Consider the following 21586-nt stretch of genomic DNA (forward strand, 5'->3'; position numbering starts at 1 on the left):
GCTGAGCTGTTGAGGAGGCTCCTGTGACATCAGAGCCAGATCTGCTCAAGCAACATAAAGCTAGCAGCTAGTGGAAACGTGAGGTTGTGACCTGCTATCTCTCAGCAATCCACCACCTCTCTTCTTACACCTGGTGTTCAGGTGACATTGGGATCAGAACATAGCCATTGGCATAGTAACTGCTATAGAAGGTCTGCCAGCTACAGGCCCATCTTTGTGGGAGGCCTGCTTCTGACTGTATTGTTAGTAACTTCCAAATAAGTATATTTTGATGCTTGCAGTATTGGCATATTATTCTGGCAATGCATAAGCAATATGTAATGGAAAATACAGTATAATCTTAACAGTTATACTGACAGTATGTCTTGGCATAGCTGTAATATTGCCCTTTTTATGTCTTGCTACAAAGAAAAATGAGGATTTCTTCTCTAAAATAGGAGACAGTTTCCTGATCACCTCATTTGTACAATGTGTATGCACATTCATGTGTACGAAGACCTACGCTCCAGTATTTAATCATTATTAGATTGAAATGCTGGACTACTGTTGGCTTGTTTCCGTCCTTATTTCTCTCTAGGAAAGAAGAGAAATGTAAATAATGCAAGTCTTTTCTGCCATGTAAAGTGTTACCAATTATCTGCATGGGCTGCATGTGGATTGCCTGCTGCGCTTGTGTTAGTGAAGTTTGTTTCCTCTGATTCTGGGAAACTAAGTCAGATGGCTTATCCTGAATGGTACGTTCTCCTTTCAACTGCACTTAAAGTGCTGCCACACAAATATTTGTGTTTAAATATCCAAGGTACTTTCTTCTAGTCCCTAAGAGCAGCTCCTTTTCCAAGCTGGAATTGCTCTGCAGCCTTAGGATATAAAAGGCACATTATTAAGACACATAAAGTAGTCTTCACTTCAGCTATGGGATGTCTGTTATGAGTGACAGGATATAGTCCCTTTTGCTTGTGGTCGTTGACTCTGTAGGTTTCCTTGGAGTTCATGGTCTGTGCTGGTTCTCTTTCCAGGCAGATCCTGTGATGGTTTTAAATGATGACAATACCATTGTAATCACCTCCAACCGACTGGCTGAAACAGGGGCCCCATTGCTGGAGCAGGGAATGATCGTGGGACAGCTCACTCTTGCAGATGCATTAATTATTGGGAATTGCAATAACCAGGTAAAGGAGACAAGGCATTGTTTGTATGTTCAGTCTTCAATTGGAATTGAAAACAGTTAGGTTTTTTCTGATTCTACTAAAGGAAATTGCAGAGTCCAAAAGAGGCAAATATAAAATCCTTTAGCAATGATGTTAAGAGTGACAGTAAATTAGCTGAGAGTTTGGCAAAACCTGAGTGATAACCAACAAGAACTATCCTTTCTGTCCTGTTCTTTCGAGTGTATGTCCCTATGGGTACTCCACCATAGGATACGCTCGCATCCAAGTGCTCTTGACTGGAGAATGCAAAGCAGAGCAGCACCTTGTGACTCCAAATGAGGGCATATAAGGAGCCTGGACCGACCGCCACTCAGTTCTTTCTCAACTGGCTGCAGCTCAATATGGAGATATGCACATCCACTCATTCTCAGCCTCCTGCCTTACTTAAATGTAGCAATTCTTAGTGTTTCCTTTATTTGTTTTATTTTATTTCTCCTCTTAGTTTTAACACAGTTGTGCTTAGAAGGGTGGTTACTCTTCTCTGAGCCGCTTCGCGCCCCCCCCCCCCCCGCCTCCCCCCATATTTTTCAGTCCTCTGTTTTGGTCCATTAGCGCTCTGGGTGATGCTGAAGACCCTGGGATTTAAGTCCTGCCAGACCTGCCTCAAGTCTTTCACCATAGTGATGGGCATTTGAGCTGCTTCAGAGCCACCCACGTCCCATCAAGGTGTAGGGTCTGTGCAGTATTTCAAGGTAGTCCTTGCAAAGGCAGAGAGTAGGCTGAAGCACCTGCTAATGGCACACTCGGAAGCCCCCGTGGAGTCTGTTCACTCCCCCACTGCATGTCAACCTCAACATCCCAGGGTGCTCCGGTGGCTGTTGCAGCTCCAGCAGCACCTCCAGAGGCTCGGATTTCCAAGAAGAAGCCTCATTAATCCCACTCTCAGGAGACCTCACATTCCTCCAGGGGTACAGCTGGGCCTCTGTCTGATTTCGGTACCAAGCTGCCAGTACTGCACAAGAAGCAGCATGAGGAGAAGTCTTCTAATAAACAGTACAAGCAGCCATCTCCCTGGATACCGACTCGCATGTCTTGTGCACTGAGATGCATGCTGGCCTCCCACTCACGTTCCACTGTCAGGGCCTTCCCTGCACCAGAGCTCTGATGTCAGAAGTTCCTCTACAAGCCTCTCTGGTACCATGCTTTTCTTTCCAGCCCAGACCCCTTCTCCAGGTTCCAGTACTGACCAGACTTCTGGATACCATAGCCCACGAGCACTCTCCACATTTCTCTCCACAGAGGACCACTTCTATAACTGGAAGAACTGGAATCTCCCCTGTTATGGACCTCTATAAACGTTCCATCCCTGGTACTGCGTGAACATCTCCAACCACAATCCTCCCAGATTGAACCCCAGCTGGACTCCAGTACTGGCACTTATATCTTATGTTTCCCCTTTCAGCCCGAGGGATGATCCTGCTTTCGATTCTAAGGTCCTGGTACAGGGCTTTCTTTTTGGCACCATACCATCACACCCCGCTGCGTCCGTCTACTGAGAGCAATCTTATGCTGATGACTTTTGGGCTTTCCAAACCCCTCTGAAATGCCTGGCACCATCCCTCCAGATCCTATGAGAAGAGGTCCAGGAGACTCAACACTCCTTGGTGGACATTTTAAATATCACTTCTCGAGAAAATTGTTCTCCCAATCAATGAGGCTCTGTTATTGCCTATTTGCGCAGTCTAGCAAACACCTGCTACTATCCACCCCACCTGTAAATGAGCAAAGGAATGGAATATTTGTTTTTCCTCCTCCTTCCCAATTCCCTGGAGGTGGATGCGGCTAATAGAGAAATCAACAAACCCACTCTAGACTCTCTCCTTATGATAAGGAGTCTTAGACCTGGGTAGAAAAAACTACTCCTCTGCATCTCTCCAATTTCAGGTGGCAAACTACCAAGCCCTGTGGTGAAATGCGATTTTAATACATATTCCAAGTTCACACATTTTACTGACCATCTGCCACGGGATCAGTGGGAACAATTTCAGACCCTCATTTCAGAAGGTCAGTTTATAGCTAAAACCTCCCTCTGGGCTGCCACATACCTGCCTGTGGTTATGCAAAGAGCATCCTGGTTCCAGTCTTCTGGTCTCCAGAGAAAGGTGCAGAGTATGGTTGAAAATGACCTTCCCTTTAAAGGGTCCAAGCTCTTCAGTGCTGACAGACTCAGTCATCCACACCCTGAAGGACTCAAGGGTCTCTGGGAACTTGGTTTCTGCAACAGAGACAGTTTAGTAGGTCCCAAATGTGAGCTCTTTAAACTGTTACGGTACCATCCGCAGCAGACTTTTCCCATACATTTGAGCCTTCAGAGGAGGAGATCTAGACCAGTTTTTCTCGAATGCGACCACTGTGGCCGCATGGGGCCACCAGGGACTTTTCTTGTGGCCACAGCCTCCTGGGCTGGCGGGGAGGGCAAAGTAGCAAAGCACCACTCCTGGATGCCCTGCCTTGGGGCTGCCAGCAGGGGTTGGGCCCTGACCCCTCTGAAGTCACCTGGGACGCAACGCTGGAGGAGCAAGCAGCCAGTGAGTTCCCCACCTTCCGAGGGGCGGTGGGGCTCAGGCTTTGGGCTTCAGCCCTTAGGTGGCAGGCTCTGGCTGATCATTAATATTCTTGTATGTTGTGTGTACAAAGTTATACATATAGGCTGGTTATGTTCTTATGCATTGCTTGCCAAACACACTTTGGACAAAGGAATGCGTATTTGCCTGACAAGCAGGTTGGTCAGACAAGCAGAGATAATGAAGGTATACTTACTTTAAAGATAAACAAAGCCATCAAACTAGCAAGGCCGGGGGAGATATCTCTTAACTGTTAATGATGAGGGTCTGAACCTCAGATGATAAGTAATTGACTCAACTGAATCCAAATTACTGTATTAAAAAATTGTATTTAGTAAGGTCTTTTATGACAGCCTATGACTTACTGGTGATTAATATCATAATACATATATTTTGGAAGTACTATATGAGAAATTATGGATACTTGCTGATATGCTTCAAAGTCTGTGACCAAACCCAGGGAGAAACAGATTTTCTCCTGAACTCGAGGTTATCGACAGCTATCGACCTGTCTCCGATGTAAATTGAGCAGTGTGGAATCAAAACAGGGGGAGACTTATTTACATATGAATCAGCAGGGGGATAGAGACTGCCCTGATAACACTGTGGCCCCATATCCTGTGATGTGCTTACCTGCTCTACCTCTGATCCTGAAGACCTTAAACTGCAACAGGAAAGGGATGGTTATTCTCATAACGCCATTCTGGCCAAGACAAGTGTGGTACTTGAACCTCCTTCACCTCTTTTTGGCAATGCCTCCCAGACTTTCTCTCACGAAGGATCTCCTGTCCCAGAACTCTGGGACCCTGGTCTGTCCGAACCCCCTCCCCCCCGAATCTGAGAGCATGGTTCCTAGATGGTTCTTGAGCATGGAGCTAATATGTTTGGATAAGGTCTAGTCAGTTCTCCTATCTAGCAGGAAACTTAGTACTTGCAAAACTTACCTTCAAAACTAAAAATACTTGCATTCCTGGTGTTCTCTGGTGCTTGTATAGACTAAAGAGGTGTTCTGCTCTCTAAAATCCTAGACTAACTATTGGATTTGTGGACATGCTGTCTAGCAATGAGTACATTTGCCCATTATCACTGCCTTCGACGTTTTGATGGCTTCTCAGTTTTTTGCCCATCCCAGTACAGCCAGATTCCTCCAGGACTTACATGACTTGTTTCCCTGGTATGGCCTCTGGCCCCCCCATGCGAATTTTTAATTTGGATCTCAGTGCCCTGAGGAAAACCCCCTTTGAACTGATGGCTACCTGTTCTCTCCTCCACTTCTCCTTCAAGACTTGGTTCTTTATAGAACCTCTGAGAGAGCTCAGTGCTCTGATGGCAGACACACCATTTACTACCTTCTATAGAAATATGGTTATGCTGTAGCACATCCTTACTTCTTCCAAAGCTCTTTGGAATATCATGTTAATCAAGAGATCCACATACCAGGAACTCAAAGCCTCATGCTTCCAGAGTGGTGGCCAGCCTACATACACTAGATGTCCAAACGGCTCTTGCCTTATACGTGGACAGGACTAAGACGTTTTGGGCCTCTCCCAGATTATTTGTAGACTGCACAGAGGAGGAAGGGACAAACGATTTACACTCAGACTCTTGAAATGGGTTTCAGGTTTCTGTTTAACCTGTTATGAATCTGCTGGGATGCAGCCCCTTCATGGAGTGACAGCACATTCCACTAGAGCGCAGTCCACATCTGTAGCTCTCCTGAAAGACGTTCCCGTAACAGAAACTTGTAGGACTGCAATTTGTCTTCTGTTCATTCCTTAGCCGAGCATTGTGCCATTTTACCTGCTTCCAGGGATGATGCTACCTTTGGTGGTGATCCTTTGAAATGCCTTCGACTGGTCTCCTTGTTGAGTTACTGCTGGGAGTCGCCTATGGTGGAGCACCTATAGGGACACATACCTGAAGAAGAGGTTAGTTATCGTGCAGTAACTTTGAGTTCTTCAAGTTGTTTTGTTCCTATGGGTGCTCTACTTCCCTTCCCCCTTTCTCTCAGCTGTGGAGCTCTGCTTCACAGTCAAGAAGGAACTGAGTGACGGCAGGTCCGTGCCTCTTGTTATATGCCCTCATTTGGAGGCACAAGGTGCTGTTAGGTGAAGCCCTGCACACAGTACTTTGCATTCTTTAGTCAAGAGTGCATGGGCACCTCCTACGAAAGAGCACCCATAGCGACAAAACTGCTCAAACTCAAGTTACTGCAAGGTAAGTGACCTCTCCATATCAGCCCATTGACACACACCTTTTTTTACCACTTGTATCCATTATGCTAGTTAAGAATGATCTCTCTCTGACACCTGAAGCCTGTTGTGCACATTTAAAACGTGCTAGTGCCATGTCTTTTGTGGGACAGTCTGTCTGGAGAAACCCGATCTGTTGCATTGCTTGTTATGTGACACTTGCACATATGAGGGTCACATCACAGGTGGTTAAAGAGTCCTGTGGCACCTTACAGACTAACAGACGTATTGGAGCACAGGTAATGCAACAGACAAACATCTTTTCAAAAAGACTGGGGGATTTTTCTGTCTTTAGCTAACAATGAGGTCAAGTGGTTTTCGTATCTTACCTCTATACTTCCATGTCAGCAGTGGGGTTACGAGTATCTTAACCAAATGTTGGGTGCTTTTAGACATTGTATAGTCTTGCACTCTAATCTTTTCAGTACACCGTTCAATGCTCTTACCTGGGTAATTCTTAGGAAGCAGGGTACCTATTTACCGTATGCCAGACAGGATACAATAGTGATGGCAGCGTTCCTCTTGCAGGTAAAGTTCAGTGAATTAACGGTTGACATGTTCCGAATGTTGCAAGCACTGGAAAGGGAACCAATGAACTTGGCTTCACAAATGAACAAACCTGGAATGCAGGTGAGATTCATTTTCAGTTGCAAACTTGGCAACAGAATTCTGTTAACTTTAGGTGATCTTCTCTCTGCTCTATACATAGAGCATGGCAGTTACGTTGTTATAACGATTATTCTGATACTTACAGAAAGGGAGTTCAAACTCTAGAGTTGGACTTGGGTAAGGATAGCTTCTCTATTATATGTGGAAGCTTCAGTCGCAAGTATTGTTCGGTTATAACGGAAAGACTTTGTTTGCTGTCCTCCCAAAAGCCCCTCTCTTTTCTTTCTGCTTATTGGACTTGCAGTTTGTCCCTCTCATTTGGGTCATCCCTGTTAGTGTAGTCTAGATATTTAGGATGCATTTTGTGTTTCATCTGTAGACAAAGGGAAGAATTGCCAGTCCTTGTTTTTTGTCGGCACACTTCACAGCAGCGTGTTGAGGTACAAATAAAATGGAAGAAAATGTTTGTCTTGGGAGAATAAAGTAAAAAACGAGGCACTAGACTGAAGCGGACGTGTGCTATATTCACATTGTGTCCTTGACGATATGGTCAAGGAGCTTTATTAAGGGATTGGGAACTAACTGAATTGGAGACTGCATTTTCTCACCTTGTTCTCTCTAAATTATAATCCAGGATAAAAGCAGGATTTGGGTGGCAAGTTGCATTGAGTTGTAAGCTTGAATATGGACTGTCAAACGGTTTCTGACATGAACTTTGTTACTGTGGTACTCAGTAGAGAATGCTACATGGGCAGACCAATACGTTGGGGAAGCACATTGAAGATGAATATTCAGATAAATGGAAGTTTGAAGATAAAGCTATATTAGGAATATACATGGTGTGCTTTTTTTTTTTTTCAAATAGGAGTCGACTGAGAAACCTGCTAGGCGGGAAAATCCCCATAAGTACTTGCTGTATAAACCTACCTTCAGCCAGCTGTATACGTTCTTAGCAGCAGCGTTTAAGGTTTGTAAAATCAGGTGTATTTGTCAGTTGATTTAAAAAAAAAAATCTCTAGAATGGTACATTTTGCTAAAGAAAAGTGACTTGAGTCAAGAAGATCCCCCTCATTCCCCCCCCTCCCAAAAACTGAGCCTTTAGTAGCCTTTTTAAATTGTAAAGTAAATGGCAAAGGGTTAATCTCCATCCTCTTCATAGGATGGAAGTTTTAATGACTTCTCTGTCTGTCTCAGTGGCAGATTATCTGATCTAAATATATAAGTATCTTTACTAAGAATTCTACAAAGGTACAGTGGCTAAATTCATTTCCAGTTAATATAGCTGTAGGGCCCAGTATATTTGTTTGTACCAGCAGCAACCTGGGGATTTAGTTGCTAAAAACAACTTGTTTCTTTACAGAGGAAGCAGTCTCACAGCTGATGAGCCTAAAATGAAACTTCCTGGCTGTGTTTGGTGTTGTGCGTGCCTGCATGCTCAGTCTCTCCCCCAGAAAGCAGGGGTCTCTGATATGTCGGTGCTCCCATGCAGGGAGTGAACGGAAAGGTGGCACATGGATGCATATGAGTTTCTTGCACAGATCCGTGCAGGATCCAGCACCCTGGGTTGTTTTTTGGCAAGTTGCCCAACTGAGTAGTTTTGGGATATTATTTTTGTTGTAGGCCATTTTTTGCGGGGGAAGGAGGGGCTGGGAGCTAAGACCTCCTTCAGAATTCTGGGCCAGCTGGAGAGTTTCTTAGATTCCACGTTCCAGGAAGTCTGTGTCTCACTAGATATTAGGGAAGAGGGGATGTGCGGGAAATGGTGCTCTTACAACCTCTGAACCCAGCGTATCACAGATATTTAAAAAGATACAACTGAGTACCTCTGCAGCATACATCACTGTGTGTACCCATATGGATCGCTTGATTGCCTGTTCTGTTCATTCCCTCTGAAGCACCTGGCATTGGCCACTGTTGGAAGACAGGATACTGGGCTTAGATGAACTGTTGGTCTGACCCAGTCTGGCCACTCTTATCCCAAATGCCCATTGATTCAAGAAGTGTCTGTGTAAGCGATATAGATACATGCAAAGGAGCCACATAAGGCTGAAGGGCAACTGGGGCAGGGGAATTGCACCTGTAAATACCAATGATTTTATCAGGCTGATACAGAATGTATGTTGCATGTTACAAGAAATGTCTGAATTTTCTTCCTGCCCCTTTCCTTTGCTTGAATTTCAGGAGCTGCCTGCGAACAGTGTGCTGCTAATCTACTTGTCGGCCACTGGCGTGTTTCCCTCAGGTCGTTCGGATAGTGAAGGTACAATAAAGGAATGCTCCCTGTCATGAGCAGGGCTTGAATTTGCTTTATATTTCAGGATAAGTGGCCCACAGAGATCTCGCAACACTCCTTTTAAAGGACAAGTCCAATTTCATATGCCCATCTACCTACCAAGACTTGCTTTCTTTTGGACACACAACAGCCAATTCTGTGTTTAGCACACAATCTACTGACTTGAAATCTTTTCAAAGGACGACTAAGTTTTTGAAAGATCTGAAATATTAAAAATGTCATGAGTTTTGAAGACCCATGGGTCAATTGGCCCATCAGTGAAGAGTTATTGTAATAAAATGGTTCAACATCATCTGGCGTTTCTTCCCAATCTGAAGTATCAAAATAGATGTTCAGGAAAATGGTGGTAAAGGGGCTGAAGGGGTCTCTGCAGAGATTGTTGTACTCCTTATACGTTTGTTGTGACAATTCAAGCTCTTGTCATGATTTTAATAATTCCCCTCACCTCATCTTCCCCTGTTGTTCAACCCAGCAGAATATTGGGATGCAGATCCAGTCTAAAAATCTAGAACTGGCCAACTGGTGCAAATGCAGTCAAAAGATTGTTACTTTTGTATAATACTTTAAAGGAAGAAATTATTTGAAACATCCTAAATATTGTCTGCCCTTCATCTGTTTGAGACTTGCATTCCTTTATAAGATGCATGCTTGTTCCATCCTCCTTGCATGACTTGTGAATCTTTCAAAATGCTAAAAGAAAAAAAAATCCCTTCAAACTTTCTATTGTGGCAGTGATTTTTTTAATTGCTTTTAACATTTTACAGTGTGGTGTAACTGGACAGTTTGGTTTTAACGATATTGTGTCCCTTGCAACCTGCTTTGTAGCTAACTTCACTGCATGCCTTGTTCTAACTTACTACTCTGCTGTAGAGGCACCCAATCTTTGTCCTCTGGAGAGCTCCACAGGCAGCTTTTCAGGTCCCAGGGGCTTGCATGATGAATCAGATTGCAGTCACAGGTGGGTGGGTGGGGGGTGGGGGTGGTTTTTAAATAGGAAAGTGTGGCCTGCAAAAACTAAAATTTCCAGCATGTAGTGCTCTGTATTAAAAAAGCGGGAGCTGCAGGTTGCATTGTTAAATTATACAGACCAGATTTGGCTGATAGGTCACACTTAAGCCACCTGTGACAGCACTAAATGAGTTTGCTCTGTTCCTGACCCCTTAAAGCTTCTCTTACAAGTGAAAAGTAATTGTTTATTGAGGGAAGGGGTTTTTAGGTGTAGACAGGAAAGGACTATCTGCAAATGAAATACCGGAGATGAAATCCAACTGTGCAGAATTAGGAAGTCTCAGTATATATGCAATTATCCCATTAATGCTAGAGGAGTTCCATTACTCCCACTAAACTGAGAAATATATACTTGTCTGTACCAGCACACTCTTGTAGGGACCATTGATATTTCTGTGGAGACAGCAATTTTTAAAATTTCTACACTGTCCACTAGTCAGTTAAACTGCCAGCCCAGATGCTATGCCTAGTGGAATAATCACTAAGCCTGCATCAGGACCAGACAAAAAAGAGCAACATAGCTTTGAAAAGTGTATAATATTTTATTAGAACTTCAGAAACTACAGAATTCCAAAGACTAGCTAGCCATCACTTTGGCTCTGAAACCTGACTGATAATGTTGGATTGTCACTAGGTTTAAAAACCAACTATTCTTCAACTTATGAGCTTTGTTTACAGTGCTCCTAATAGAGCTCTGATGGCTGCAAAGCCTGGCATTATGGCTGCCCTGGAAAAGTTCAAATTTTGAAATTGATTTATCTTAACTCCTTAGAAGGACAAATTCTGATTCTAGAATGTATTGATTCAAGTGGTTTTTAAAATTAGTATTGATTGTCCTGTATGAAATATATGTAAAGTTCTTTTCTTGTCCCTGGAGATGCATCTATTGACCTAGATGTGCATTCCTTTTACTACATAGCCTAATGGGTTACAGTATATGTCTTATGATTTCTACAGTGTTTTGAAGAATAAGTGAATAGTGTAGAAGTTACAACATGCTCAGTAGTATCAAACCAGAAGGTTAGTCACTGAAATTACCAAAACACACACATTTTAAGTTGCATGGCTAGTAAATTGTAAACTCTCCATAATCACTTTTTCACGAAACTGTAGTAGTTCAGATTCATTACTTTTTTTTTTTGTGCTACACCTATAATCACTTTATCCAAGTTGTGGCATGACAGCTAATCTTATCTCTTTTTTGACATTTGTAGGTCCGTATGATTTTGGTGGTGTCCTTACAAACAGTAACCGGGACATTATAAATGGTGATGCTATCCACAAACGGAACCAATCTTACAAGGAGATGCACTGGTGAGTTTCATGAGTTCAGCAAGGGGAAGTAAGTGGCAAGCAAGTTTTTCTTCTTGGTAAAGATGCCCCAAACCCTGTTTAACTTTTCTGAAAAAATGTGTGCTCTTTTATTTTTTATTTTTTATCAAATGCATAGGTCACAAAACTTCAGAGATGGGTGAGTTTCCTGTCTGTTGAACTAGGAGTGCGAGGGCAAGAGAATGCACCCCGGAAGGAGTCAGTCTGACTGAGCTGCTTAACTTCTGTTGAGCTGTATTTACTGCCCATCATCTCCACCTGCATCTAGATGACACTTGTCTACACTAGAAAAGTTTTTTGGTGGTGTAGCTATTTTTTACCAGTGTAAATTGCAGCTATGCTAGTGCTTGTACTGACATAGCTATCTTAGTTTAAAAAAAAAAAGCCCCCATTCCTTCCCCAAATCCTGGATGTTCAGGAGGAACAGGATCAGGACTCTTATTGGAGCTCTTTGCTGACTGAATGGATCCATCCATCCTTTCTTCCCCCTGTCCTGTGTGGTCCAATTTGCACCCCTTCAGGCCCAGCCAGGAGACCACTGACTGCTCTTCTGCCCCTTGAACTGAGGCAGTAGTGGAGCTCTGGGCAGCAGCAGAACGAGGACTCCAATTGAGTATTTTCAACCCAGGAAATAACTGGGTAAGGATCAGACTGTTTTTCCATGGGGTCATAGCCCCAAATCATTAAGGGCTTGATGACATCAGGGGCTCTCACTTTGTTTCTGACATTTGGGGTTCAGGTAGACTCACTCCCCTAATAGAGGGTAAGATAACTATGAACTGGTGAAACACTGGCTGATACCTCTGCTGCATACTACCTATGAACATTCCCATTCTCTCCCCCCCAGTTATTTTCCTGAAAGGCTAGAAAAGATTGTTGCCTCATACTTAGGACGCTACCAAATTCACGGTCCATTTTGGTCAATTTAATGGTCATGGGATTTTAAAAATAATAAATTTCATTATTTCAGGTACTTAAATCTGAAATTTCAGTGTTGTAATTGTAGGGGTTCTGACCCAAAAAGGAGCTGTGGGGGGGTCACAAAGTTATTGTAGGGTGGTTTCAGTACTGCTACGCTTACTTCTGCACTGCTGCTGGCGGGGGGCTGCCTTCAGAGCTGGGCACCTGGCCAAAAGCCACCCAGCCCTGAAGGCAGCGCAGAAGTAAGGGTGGCAATACCACTACCCCCCTAAAATAATGTTGCAACCCCACTGCAACTCCCTTTTGGGTCAGGACCCCCAATTTAAGAAATGCTTGTCTCCCCTGTGAAATCTGTGTAGTATAGGGTAAAAGCACACAAGACCAGATTTCACAGTCTGTGACATGTTTTTCATGGCCATGAATTTGGTCGGGCCCGACTTATACTAAATCATCCTGGATGTCCACTGTGTCTTCCAGCTATTTCTAATGTTTTATATCACCTCTTTAAATCCTCTCTAGTTTGGGGCTAATACTCTATGGGTGACTGCAAAAAAATTTCTGCTTAAATATTCTGTTTGTTTTTTCCTGTAAAGTGAGCTACAACTTGAGTATTGGGCTGCCTTGTTCCATCCTACTGTTATCCCTTTGACGTGGGCAGCTATGTGCCTAGGGAGAAACCTCCTCGCTCAGAGCAGGACAGTATGACCTCTGTAGCAGCTTCACAGAAAGTTCTAGTGCTGTGTGAATTGTCTCATCTTTCTCTTTTTAGCCTTCACCCTGGTGATCTCTACCCTTTCACAAGAAAGCCCCTATTTATCATTGTGGACTCCTCAAACAGTGTTGCCTATAAGGTAAGGTTTTTGAAAACAGACGTGTGGTGGAGTACAGTGCTTACAGGTAGTCTACAGTTTAAACAAACCAACTATAAATGGGTTGTATTTAGTCTTTTCTGTCGAGGTTGTGCATGCTGGGCAGGATCTGATCTTTTGAATAGGAACAAGAACAGAAGCACATTAGAAAGTAACAAATCCTCCTGGAGTAAAAAAACAGTTTAAAATTGGGAGGGAGGTTTATTTTTGTTATATATCAAAGATAGTTTCTTTTTTGGTGGGGATTACTTCATCTGCTTTTCTACTCCAGATATCTAACCCTCCTACTCTGAGCTGCTTTAAATGGCAGAAAAGTGTCAATGAATAGAGTTTTGCCTTGTAAATAGGTGTGTTCATTTATCTGAAAAAAAAAATCTGAATGAGAAAAAAAAAAAGAGAAATTAAAAGACAAATGTGCTACAAAAATCAGATATACATTTAGCATCTCCTCTTGTATAATATGTGCTAGAAAAATGACAAATTCCTGTAACTGTTTGCTGTAGAGACATAGTAGAATTATTCAGTGCCAAATCCTCATTACCTGAATTGTAGATTGTTAATGTGGAAGCAAGTGTGATTAATTCCAGAGGCACCAATCACCTCTGGATGACATTATTTCATTAATGAATGTAATGTTCAGAAACATGCTGGGTATGCAAAACTGTCACTTCCTGATGCCTTCCTCTTACAACTTGACTTATTTACAATTAGACAAATGGACATATGCAGCTGTATTTCTAAGGAGCATTAGGGATGTCTAGTGGCCAAGTATGCTTGTTCTCTCTCCAGTGTCCATTGTCTGTTTCACCTGTTTAGAGAGGGGTGATAGAGAACAAGACTCAGCATATCAGTAATCATATAATTCAAAATGAGTCTATCATCAATTTGGGAACACTTTGACCTAAATGTTGTAACACTGCACTGCTTTTCTCTAGTGCCTTTTTGTCAAAGCATCTTGAAGGATTTTGCAATCACTAATGCAACTGGTTTCACCATGATGCTTTGCTTGTAGATATTATCCCAATTTACAGAAAGGAGGATAAATTATTTGATCACAGCCACAAGGAAATCGGTGACAGAGATGGAAATAAACCCAGATCTCTTTATTTTCATTCCAGCTTAGCCACAAGACCGTTCTTCCTCCCTTCCTATTACAGCTTCTGAAAAAACATGTAGGCCTGGTATGGGAGAGGGCAGAATTAGGGAACCTTGGTACACCTGCAACTCTGGACATGCATGTTCTCTGCCCAGGGGATCTGCAGGTGGAGGTCATGGATTCCCTCATTTGGGCTTGCATCTCTCATGAGTCATAAACAATATTTTTGGAAGTAAGTTGCTTTGTAAACTCAGGAATAACTCGGTCCTATCCAAGTGGAGACTGTAGAATTTCTATGCGTAAATAAGACAAACACCTGTCTTGGCCTGAGTTCTGCTCCTCATTTTACTTTGTTTGGTCAGTGATCCAAACCTCTAACTTCTTATCCAGTACATTAGTTGTTATGCCAAAGCTCACGAACCAGCCAGCAGAAGAAAAGAGCAGAGAGAAACCTCTACCCCCAGCTTGTGTGCAAGGGGAAAAGTGGATACTTTGGTCTTCCTTGGAATTGTGTTAACTGCTAGGAACTTGTAGGACATTGGTGATTAGATGGACTCCATTGTTTGTGACTTTCTGGAGAGAACTCAGGAAAGTTAGTGTGAGCGTTTGAAATAGATTTCCTGAAGTTCAGACATGAGGTCCTTAACACTGTTTACAAAACTATCACCATTCATAAATATGTATATAGTTTTCAATGAGAGGCAAATAGTGGAGTGCCCAGCTGTGGTAGTGTTTCCCAGCCCTCGGTAAATGCAAGTCCCATGTTATTGCTCTGCAAGTGTGCTTGGTGACTTGCAGTAAGAATATGTAACTAGTGCTGTTGGCAAATGTCCCTGGGTGAGTTGTGAGTGGAGATGAAATGCTTTGTAGTCAGAGCATGTCAGCGCAGAGAGAGGTTCTGTGCAACTGTGTGAAAAGTCAGAGCCAGTGTAGTGACTTCTTTCCACGCTACTACTCTGATCCTTTCAGAGAGGACAGTCGCTAGTTTGACATTTAAATGGCACTACTTAGCCGTATTGACAGTAACATGAATTGCTCATAGTACTTCTCCCAAAAGCTGCTTTCTGCTCATGTGCACTCTGTCATTCCTTCTCCTCCTGAAGAATTTAAATGGTGATGACAGGGAGGGAGTCCTGCCGTGAAGTGATGTCATGCTCTTAGAGAGACTCAGCACCTCTGTGAGATACTCTACTCGACTTTGGACTGGCCCTCTGAGGGATGTAGGCACTGTCCCTTATTCCTTAGCCAGCAGAGGTTATCTCTAGGAAAGGTGTCTGGTCTTAAAACATTTTTGCATCCACGGTCTTAGGAAAAAGGAGACCTGCTAATAGGTCTTGAAAAGAAAACGTTCATTTTCTTGTATCTCTTCTCCATCAACGCAGCATGCATAGTCACACTGAACAACATGCTGTAGAAATATCGCCTGGTTCCTCCTCAAGCAGGGCACTTAAGCAAGAGAGCTGACCACTGTGCTCTTATGGGGGTAGAGTGGGAGGCAAAAAGGATAGAGGAATGCCTCTGATATTTATATCTGGGTTGTACCCATCCAAAGCTGGGGATTGCTTTATTTAGGAACATTTAGTAGGTGCCCATCACCATGACAAGTGTGCACTTTGCATGGCTTAGATTGAGTAATTAACATTATAAGAGCTCCTCTGCAGCTCACAGCTTTTCCACAGGGACAGAGGAGGAATCTGGCCAGTCAGTTGTGAGAGCAGGTTTTCATAGTTAGTCCACTGGAGAAACCTGGACCAAGAGTCATCTTGCAGCTCTTTCTAAGTAGAGACAGGTTTGTGCTTCACTGTTTCTATTGGGGGCAAGCTCCAGAGGAGCAGGCTAACTACCAAAAGTGCTTTGTCCTCATCTCCTGCAAGCTCTCTTGTCTGCCAATGAATGTAGCCTGTCGGGTGGGTTGGAGTGCAGTGACCTGGGCCTCTGCCAATTAGAGAATGCGGAATTTGGAATCGAGGAACTGGGGTATCGTCATATCTTATGTCTGGAGAAGGCAGAAAAGCCTATCTAGAACAAATGCATGTGAGTCGATTTTATACCACATAATGGGAAGCAATTAAGTAATTACACAGAGGGCTGAGAGGGATGGTAGAAGGCTGAGCCAGCTGGTATAATTTGGCTGAGACCCCAATCTCCAGACTATTGTCTTCTGGTACCGCAGGACTCTCCATTATTTTCTGTGGGTGCTCCTCCATTGCCTGGAACTTCTAGTTGGTCTTCTCTATTTCTGTTCAGGGTTCTCCAACATATCCCTTCAGGAGCCCATTCTTAGACAGTCATAGGTAAAGATCAGGTTCCTAATCAAGGGTAGCAGAACCAACCCTGTATTCCACCCCCCTTCCATATTGTGCCCCCACCCCGTCCCATGGCTATACTCTGGACTGCCTATTGATGAGTTTGCCAGACCATCGGTACTCTTCTCCATAGGGAGGCCAGAGTTGCACAGCCCTCTCCTCCCCAACTGGCCCACCACTAGGAGGAGACCTTTGAGGAGCAGGAGGCCAGGGCAGATAATGAAGCCACCGTCAAACACCTGTTTCATCCTCTTCTCCAGATGAGGCAGTTATGCCTCTGCCACCATCCAGGGCCGATGATCTTCGGAAATTTCCAGACCTCGCAAAGAGGTAGCTGGCGCTCTTCTGATTCCACTCCTTGCGGTCAGGGATTTGCAGCACAAGCTGCTGGATATCCTGCAGTCAGCAATACCCTCCAGGGTGGTGTTACTTATCAGTCAGGCGCTCCTGGACGTGGAACACCGAGTCTGCAGGCCCGGGTCACAAAGCCCCAAGCTTAGTGGGCTGTGTAGACATACCCCTGGAGTTCTAAATGGTTCCTAAATAGCAGGGGTAGCTAAATATACTGACTCTATGCATACGACAATCTTCAGAAGTTTGAGAGCTGGGGCCCCACTGCTGCTGAAGCCCTGAGTCGCCCCCCTCCCTGCTGGGCAGAAGCTATAGGCGATATGTATGTGTGTTTGGGGGGGGGGGGTGGTCATGTGCCCGTGCCCCTCCTCCTCATGTTTTTGCCAGGGTTTGCTAGCCCCGCTCATTGGAGCTGGCAAGCTGCGGCCATGGGGAAAGGCAGCAGCAAACAGCAGGGAGAGTTGCTGCTTTTGCTGCTGCGTCTTCCCAGGGAGCTAAGGTAGCGGCCGCTCCCTGCCGCTCCCAGGGGTTTGCTGCTGCCTTGCCACATGGAGCCAACAGCTGGGAGCTGCAGGGAGGGTCTGCTGAGGATAAGGGGGATTTGCCTGAGGGGGCATGACTCAAGCTGTTTGGGGGGGGGGGGGGGGCCTTAAATTGTGTGCGCCCCCCCGCCCTTCATCTCTAGCAGAAGCTCCTGAACCCACCACCCGGCCACAGGGCAGAAGCCCAGAGCTTTCCCTCCTCCCCGCTGTCCCCAGTCTAAGAGGTGAAGAACGGGTGGGGTGTCTGCGAGCTGCACTGTAACTGTAAAAGAGCCACGTATGGCTTGTGAGCCGCAGTTCAGCCACCCGTGCTATATAGTTCAATCGTATCAGTTTCTTTTTGTCTTGCAGTCATCTGCACAGTAATAGTTTCTGATGATTCTTCATTAGACACCAAAATCTTAATATCTAGTCCATAAATCTCACTTGGGCTCTTCTTGGAACAGAGCTTTTAGCCTAGTCAGTATTTTTCTAGGCATGGGAAATGTATATTACTTTGATTAGACCTGGCCACTGTTAGTATTTTGACATGTTTAAAAGGAATTAGTTTAATTAAAGTACTTTTGCAAGGAGTTTAAATATCAGCTTGTTAGGCAGAAATCAGAAAGAATCCAGAATTGGGACCTCCCTTCTTTTTTGAGCTGAGGGACTGATGGTTCTACAGTAGGTAAATGATCCTTTTGGGGCTTGAACCCAAGATTGTTAGCGTGCATTTTAGGTTTATAATATGTAATCTGAAGGGAACTATGAATTGCACTGAACCGGCCGCTGTTTCATTAGTGTGAATGTGTGCGCTGGTGTCATACCGACATCCTGATCTCTCTCTTATAAGGCATTGCAACTCTTCAGTTTTAGAAAGATTGCTAGCAGGAAAAGAACAACTCAGATTAGTAACTAAACTGGACAAATGTTTCATGACCTCTTTTTCTATAAGTAGTAGATTCTAGAATGCATCTTCTGTTCCTTGTGTGTGTCAGTGTAGAACAATGCAGTGCTCTGAATTGCAGATGAATTCTTGTAAAATATGGTGTGCTTTTACTAATATTGAAGGAAAATTGATTAAGCAATTAACTTGAAACAGTATTTTCGCCCAGCAGCTGCTTAATGGTTCACATTTGTTTTTAAATGGAGCCAATTTTAATACTCATCCTACCTGTGGCTGTCCTATTCCAGTGTGAACAGTCCTACTGCTAGGAAAAAGCAATATTTACACCTTCATTGGACAGCCAAACTAATGGCAAGGAAAGTAATTGAAAGGGCTAATCCAGGTTGGTCTTTGGCCTGAAAACAAACAAATTTGTTGTTTGGAGTACAGAATATGTTATTAAAGTAAGTCCATTATGGTGATGGGTTACTACCTAAAAGCAATTTGTTTCTATGAAACTAGTGCCTACTTTCAGTTATTGTGTGTGTCCCTTCCTTCCCCACTCATCCCCTCCTTAATTGTATGTATTAAACATATATTGAGGTTCCAACCAACAAGACAAAATAACAACTGATGTTTTAACTGTTCTGTTACAGAATTTCACAAACTTATTTGGACAGCCACTGGTGTGCTTGCTTTCTCCAACAGCGTATCCAAAAGCATTACAAGGTACAAAGGGGTTGCCTTTCCTCACAGCTTCACTTGTATTATTTTAAAAAACTTAACATTTATCAGCTTCCAAAATGATCACCTTCTGATGCTTTCTCTTCACTTGATGATGACCCCAGCTGGGGGTGAGCAGTGCTTGAAGCGGTGTAGCATGCCCAGAGTTTACTGACAGTTCATGACGAATGACTTTAACATGGCATGATTCAGCTGGAGTCTGTCCAAGCAGCTTCACCAAGTGCCAGAGAGGAAACTCAGTTTTCAGGAGCAGAGACCCAGAAAGTTGCCATCACAGTGCTGGGGTCATAATTCACTTTTTCTATTAGCATTTGAGAGAATCTTTACTACAAATGGAATGTCACTAAGATAATGTTGCCCACTCTATTCCAGGAGCAGTTCTAAAGGCCAGTTGTAGAATCTGCATCAATATCTAGTCTGCAGAATCTCTCTGGCACCAGTGTAGATTTTGGAGGGTTTCTTAAAGAAAACAATTAGTGCATCTCATGGGAAAATGGGTTTTCAGAATGGGCAAGTCAGAGACCAGAATACTTCTGCCAGTTTCTAGGTTAAAGATGACCATGGTCAGATTCCCATCTGCCTTTTTCCATTAGAACAGAGTTTACAGTGTGGCCTGCACTATGGTCAGGAGGTCTACTTGTTAGAGTTTAACGGAAACAACTGCAGCCATTACTTTAGGTAGCAAAATAAATATTTGCTAAATAAGAATATATACGTATTAACTTTCCAATACCTGTAACTGTGAATGGTTCTGGTGTGTATCTGTGAGGGCTGCCAATTTTACCGCTACTTCCCAGCATGAAGTCCAGTCTGCTGACATAGTTTGAGACACAGGAAGTGGTGCTCAGCAAATGAATGCATGAGAGAAGCTGGAGACTTCACAATTGCTTTAAGGTAAGTTCTATTATTTGCTAGAAACTTTTGAGTAGAAAATATTAAAAGTTTTTTGTTCAAGTGAAAACTGTTAACAAAGAGGAATTCGGATTAAATAATAGAACTTACCTATTAAAACAATGTCTCCAGTGGGGTTCCTGTTTAGTGTTAGTAATGCACCCGTAAATATCTGTTGTAACTCTCTGTTAAGACACTGACCAGTGACCAAAAGGGGGTTCCCACAGTAAAAGACTTCTCTAGCTTCTCTTCTTTCTGTTGTAAGCTGTTAAATAGAGCCAGCAGCACTCCCAAGGGAAAGGAGTAGGTTTCTGGAGAGTAACTGGAAAAAACAAAGGGGCATTATGTCTGTTTTGGGTGGGGGACCATATATATCCAAGTGTTGTGTTGCTTGCCTACTTCTTACCAGACCAAAGACGTTTCTATGGGTTTTTGGTAATGCTGATAAACTGTAAAAGAAAGAAATGTTATATGGTGGGTTCAGTTATGATCTTCTTATACAACATCTTACATTGTAAGATTAACACTAATTGTATTAAAACCATGCACAGAACTGGAAAGATCTAAACCACTCAGAAGTATGTGGGGTCTCCTGTGCTCCCATCATGCACATATCTCTCATGAACCTTGACTGGAATTAGTGAGTGCATCACCAGGAGAACTGGCCCCCATCATAAAGGCTGGGAAGATCTTTCCATAAACACGGCAGGTTACTGTCGCAGTTGGAGAGGAATGGAGGGGTCCAGGGGTCTACTCTGGCAGGGACAGCGCTCCTGTTTCACACACCGAATGCATCATGTTGTTGTTTATTATTGGCTTTTAGATCAGTCTCAGCGGGGTAGCCTCTTCACCCTCTTTCTGAACAATCCTTTAATGGCATTCCTATTTGTCTCTGGATTATCAAGCATGCGCAGAGGATTGTGGGAGAAGTGTCAAGATTACCTTAGAAAAATCAACCGGGATATCGCCCAGCTGCTGACCCATTCTCGCTCCATAGGTATGTCCTTAAAGACCTACACGCACTCAACAGAAAACTTACTGGCACAACTTGAGCTGGGTTTCTTTTCTGTTTCTCAATGCTCAGCTGTGCCAAAGAATAATACAGTTTGTGGGTGAAATACACAGCTATTCCATGTGGTGTTTTCCCAAAGGTCTTTTGCCTCAAAAATGCCTTTCTGAATTCAGTTTTCTTTAAGTGTCACCTTCTTCCTCTGCAGATCAGGCATTTCTTCAGTTTTTTGGGGATGAATTTCTTCGTTTACTTCTAACAAGATTCGTCTTCTGCTCAGCCACCATGAGGATGCACAAAATTTTCCGGGTATGCAGGGAACTTTCCCTCTGAGAGAGTCACCAGACAAATTCTGTTTTCATGCAAAATTGCCTTGGTTGGGGGTTAAAGGGATTTTCTATCTAACTTCTGTGGCTCTTCTGCTCGTGGGCTTCATTAATACTGCTCATAAGGACTCCTCACATGCTTAAATGAGTATTCATTAATGTATGTGTGAAGCATGTAGCGGGTAATGTTAGCTATTCTTACAGGTGGAAAGGCCTTTGTATACAAATGATCAAAACAAGTTTTAACAATATAGTGCATCTGTCTTCTGTTTCCATGTAGAGCATGAAACAATTTATCTGAGTTTGGACACATCCCTCCATTTCTGAAATACACATTCTAGTATGGAGCCTGTTCACGTACATATTGATTTATATAGCACTGTAATTGTACACAGCTGTG

At 43.5% G+C, this 21586-nt stretch overlaps 1 protein-coding gene across 1 annotated transcript in view; it reads left to right on the forward strand.

Annotated features, from left to right (window-relative positions):
- SCAI (suppressor of cancer cell invasion) overlaps positions 1-21586 on the forward strand; it is a 107725-nt gene that overhangs the window by 76375 nt on the left and 9764 nt on the right. Inside the window, exons 9-17 of the mRNA XM_077835682.1 lie at positions 1017-1169; positions 6553-6654; positions 7499-7600; positions 8815-8893; positions 11149-11248; positions 12957-13038; positions 18873-18945; positions 20675-20848; positions 21069-21169. Coding sequence (XP_077691808.1) covers positions 1017-1169; positions 6553-6654; positions 7499-7600; positions 8815-8893; positions 11149-11248; positions 12957-13038; positions 18873-18945; positions 20675-20848; positions 21069-21169 — 966 coding nt within the window. The remainder of the gene's footprint in view (positions 1-1016; positions 1170-6552; positions 6655-7498; positions 7601-8814; positions 8894-11148; positions 11249-12956; positions 13039-18872; positions 18946-20674; positions 20849-21068; positions 21170-21586) is intronic.

The sequence above is a fragment of the Eretmochelys imbricata genome, chromosome 16 (assembly GCF_965152235.1).
Source record: "Eretmochelys imbricata isolate rEreImb1 chromosome 16, rEreImb1.hap1, whole genome shotgun sequence".
NCBI lineage: Eukaryota > Metazoa > Chordata > Testudines > Cheloniidae > Eretmochelys > Eretmochelys imbricata.